This window comes from Vigna umbellata, chromosome 10, assembly GCF_029865625.1.
Source record: "Vigna umbellata cultivar VRB3 chromosome 10, Vumbellata_1.0, whole genome shotgun sequence".
Lineage (NCBI taxonomy): Eukaryota > Viridiplantae > Streptophyta > Magnoliopsida > Fabales > Fabaceae > Vigna > Vigna umbellata.
This window is the reverse complement of record NC_142174.1, coordinates 21,009,193-21,013,754: the sequence shown is the minus strand read 5'-3', so window position 1 is coordinate 21,013,754 and position 4,562 is coordinate 21,009,193. Positions and strand designations below refer to the sequence as shown.

At 31.1% G+C, this 4,562-nt stretch overlaps 1 protein-coding gene across 1 annotated transcript; it reads left to right on the top strand.

The window, feature by feature from the left end:
* Window positions 1-594: 594 nt before the first annotated feature.
* On the top strand, window positions 595-4,562 carry LOC124825342 (uncharacterized). The gene is made up of 5 exons (XM_047297944.2): window positions 595-895; window positions 1,009-1,497; window positions 1,674-1,833; window positions 3,211-3,709; window positions 3,793-4,562. Exons 1-5 carry the CDS (start codon window positions 595-597, stop codon window positions 4,459-4,461), a joined length of 2,118 nt encoding a protein of 705 aa, XP_047153900.2. The 3' UTR covers window positions 4,462-4,562.

Genomic DNA, 4,562 nt, shown 5'->3' with positions numbered 1-4,562 from the left:
AAAATTTTTCAATTGAGTTTCTCCAATTAAATTTTTCTGGTAATTAAGTAATGTAATTAAGTTTTGTTTTTATCATACGTATTTGAATAATATTGTAAAATTTTATAAAATTATAAAAATATAAATATGAAATTGTATGTAATGAAAACTAAGATGACAGAATAATGAAATAATCACGTTATCCAAGTTAACAATAAAATTTAAGAATAAGATGATCAATTTAAAATAATCTAACCATAAGAATTCAATTTAAAAATTTTAAAGTTTTTAGAATTTAATAGATTACAAAAAGATTAATATAATAATTCAATTAAAAGTTTTTAAATCTATTATATAGTTCAAATTTAATTAAACTTCTTTTTTTCATATGTAAAATCTTCTTCTCTTCTTTGTAACACAAATATTTCCTCTTTTTGTTCTTTGCTTTGATACTGTGTGATATCCTTGCCTCCCTTTAAAAGCAACACCAAACACAATTATAAAATTTTGTCTTCCTTTATATATATATATATATATATATATATATATATATATATATATATATATATATATATATATATATATATATTACAAGGCATGGCAAGATAATGTATAATGGAAAACATTGGTGTTGCATCCCGAGGAATAGTTCGTGAAGTGCTCACAAGATACAACTATCAAGAATGGAAAACTCTAATGGAAAACTATTTGAGGGGGGAAAATCTGTGGGAAGTTGAGGAGAGTGATTCTGTTTTTGATGCACAGAGAAACGCAAAGGCTCTGCATATTATTCAACTATCATGTGCACCAAATATTTTAGATCAAATTAAACACTTTCAAACTTCCCACATAGCTTGGAATCACTTGGCTGATGTCTGCAGGTCTGAGTTTAAAGGTCAACTGCATATTCGATACGGTAATAAGTGTTTAGATGCATCTTCAAAATTTTTTTATACAAAGTATATATTTACACATAATATTAACTCAAAAATATTTATTTATGTTTTAACGTGAATGAGACGCACACAGGTGTTATATCCGACAACCTTAGAGAGCACAAAGCTTTATACAAGTTTGTGGAAACTGGTGATTGGGAAGGCACGAGCTCATTCTTGAGGGATCAACCGAATGCCATATTTTGGGCTCCGCCTTCAGGTAGGACGGTTCTTCATGTTGCAACAATAGAAGGACATATGAAAATTGTGGAGGAGTTAGTGTACTTAGGGAAGAAGCAATTAGTAGAAATGCAGGATGAGGATGGTAATACTGCTCTTGCTCTTGCTGCTATTTATGGAGACATTAATATAGCAAGACGTTTTGTAAATGCGGAAGGTGGCGAAGAATTGCTTGCTATACAGAACAAAGAGGGTGAGATCCCTCTTCTTATGGCTGCTAATTCAGGACGCAAAAGAATGACTCGTTACCTTTACCTTAGAACTTCTTCCCATGTCATTGATCAGCAGTCTTCACATAATCGAGTTTTGCTTCTGGAACGATGCATCCAAGCGCATATATTTGGTAAGCAAATGAGCTCCACATCCATATACATCCATATACGGTGTTTCCCTCACTCTCTTCTCCAACCCTCCATCTTCCTCTCCTTCACCATTTCAATGATCCTTTGATTTACGACACACACATATATGTTTAAGAAAAAAGAAGTTAGAAAATGGTTGCATGGTTTCAACTCGAAGATGTGGCTTTGAAATTGCTTAAATCTTACGAAGAACTGCCCATTGAATCCTTACCTATCTTGCACCAATTGGCTCGAATGACTTCTGCACATTTACAGCCCAGTCTTTGGCAGACAATAGTTTACAGTTTGAAAAATGGTAAGATTTTCCTTTTTTTTTTACCTAATGCTTTCTTTTTTCTCTTGCATTAATTAGACAAGTTAGATGCTCTTTTCAACATAAAACAACATATTTTAATCATTTTAACTGTTATATTTCTTACTCACTTATGCAAATATGTACGTAATACAGTAGCTAAAATACTAGTAAAGGAGAAAGTAAAATAAAATTATAGTAGAGAAAACGTATTTTCAAAATAGATGGAAAATAATAATAAAAAAAGGTTAAAGGGTTATCTTCACTTACTTAATTGAGTGGAAAATATAGATAAAACAAATAAATTTGATGAAAAATTGTATTAATCAACAATATTATAAAAATATATTAATTTTACAAAAGAGGTTTATAAGAAATTGATATCGTTATATAAGATTGCTTTATATGATGATAATTTTCTTGAAAAAATATTAAAATTCAAGTTGAAGAATGAAGGAAACATATGGTTGAAGAATAGTTTATAACACCAACAACGTTTAACTATTTAGCACAAAAGACATGCGACTGACTTAAACTTCTTCTTATAGTACTTTTATCAATATATTATATATGTTGATAACAAATGCTACATAAAAATATTCTGAGAGAAATTAACTGTTTGAAAATGATAGTCTGATGCTTTTTTATGAGGTATATAGTTAAAATTGGATAATTTTATAAGAAATAAAAATATTTAAATATGTTATTAATTACATGATGGTATATGTGTCAACCAAGGAATTTTGAATTTACAGACTAATAATATATATAGTAAGATATACAATTTAACTTATGAGTGTAACCAAGTTCTATTCAATCTACCAAGTTGAATATTTGGTTGAATTGATTTAATTTAGTGTGTCTAATTAAAATTAAATTGATAATGTGTTCATGAGTTAAACTGGTTGAGTCAATCTAATTTAATTTCATAATAAACATATAAAATAAACAGGCATGCTCAATTTCATATCTTGTATCCATTTTTGGATCATATTTAGTAAATTTGATTTTTGAAAATTATTTATTTGATGAACTAACTTCAATTTGAAATAATATTTAGTAAATTGTAAAATAAATTTATAATCATTAAATATGGTCAAAGTATATAAACTGATTATGTCGATATGGATTTTAAAACAATGTTTGTTAAGAATTAAAGATGTGATGATATTTTTTATTGTTTGATTTGAATTCCAAATCAAGTTGGATTAGCTTATTAAACTCATAAAAAAAATACAAACTCAAACAAAAATTGATTTAAAATTACATTAATGGTAAATATTCAGATTCATTAATTACAATAAATTCTGTCTACGCAGTCTAACATTCAGGAAGGTTAATTCTGAAATTGTTTGTTGGTTCAAATGATCAAATGTCTAAATATCTTTTGTTAGTAAAACCAAACCATAAGTAATTTTGTGTTCTCTCCCATTGTTTCAGAATCGACAATTATGGATTCATGTGGACTGAAATCTCAAAATAGAGAGAGAGTACTTGGACACAAGAATGAATTTCTACAAATATTATGGTATTATAAAGATATTATTTCGATGTTTAATAGTTCACAACTCAGGGAAGCTTTGGTGTATGATGCCATGTTGGAAGCAGCAAAGCATGGAAATGTTGAGTTCATAAATGATATGAGGGAGGCTAACCATGACGTCTTACGGGCAATGGACAATCATGGAAGAGACATATTTTCGTATGCGGTTCTTCATCGCAAACACAATGTGTTCCAACTCATGCATACTCTCTGTGGAAATAAGGACATAATTAGCTATACAACAGACATGTTTGACAATAACCTATTGCACTTGGCGGCACATTTAGGACCTTTGTCCGATCTGAATCTCAGACCCGGTGCTGCTCTCCAAATGCAAAGAGAAATTCAATGGTTTAAGGTGCATTCATCTTCATTAGTTTTCTCTCTCTCTAGTGCAATATATAGTCCATGCATACATTAACGTGGATGAAATGAGTGCAGGCAGTGGAGGAAGTTGTGCATGTGAAATGTAGAGAAGCCAAAAATGATGAGGGTAAGAAGCCTGAAGAGATGTTTAATGAAACTCACAAGGAGCTGATGAAAGATGGAGAAAAATGGGCAAAGGAAACAGCTGGGACATTTGCAATTGTGGGCGTTCTCGTTATAACTGTCACGTTCGCTGCACTCTTCACTGTCCCTGGGGGTCTCCATGAAGACACTGGAATGCCGACTTTGATAAAGGAAAAACGGTTTACTGTGTTTATTGTAGCTGATGTAATCTCTTTCTTGGCTTCTATCATTACAGTATTGATATATATTGACCTTCAAACATCGCGCTATGCTGCAACAGACTTCCTAGAAAGATTGCCCACCAAGATAATGTCCGGGCTTGGGTTCCTTTCCCTGTCCCTAGTGTCCATGATGATTGCCTTCTGTGCTGCTCTTGGAATAGTTCTACAAAAATCAAGCTTGTACAAGCACCTCTTTGTAGGAGTCATCATATTGGCAGGCATTCCCTTCATTTTACTCATACCCTCACTGCTCAGACTCCTACTTCAGATTTTCCCATTTATAACAAAAAATCCCATCACCATTCACCACAAGTCAACCTTCATCGGAAAATTTTTTCGTAATCTGTTATTGTTGCCTGTCAAAGCATGCCGACATTAAGTATCATTTCAAATTATTAGTTAATGTTTTAATTTTTCTCTATTGTTAGTCACGTTAGATTATGTTGAACGTGTGTGCATTTGTTTAACAGTTTTTTCTGT

What these genes read in the sequence shown, in the direction of transcription:
- LOC124825342 (XM_047297944.2), top strand. Translation starts at nt 595, where the DNA reads ATGGAAAACATTGGTGTTGCATCCCGAGGAATAGTTCGTGAAGTGCTC. An exon ending in TCAACTGCATATTCGATACG is followed by an intron (nt 896 to 1,008) that starts GTAATAAGTGTT and finishes AGACGCACACAG; the next exon opens with GTGTTATATCCGACAACCTT. An exon ending in GAGAAATTCAATGGTTTAAG is followed by an intron (nt 3,710 to 3,792) that starts GTGCATTCATCT and finishes AAATGAGTGCAG; the next exon opens with GCAGTGGAGGAAGTTGTGCA.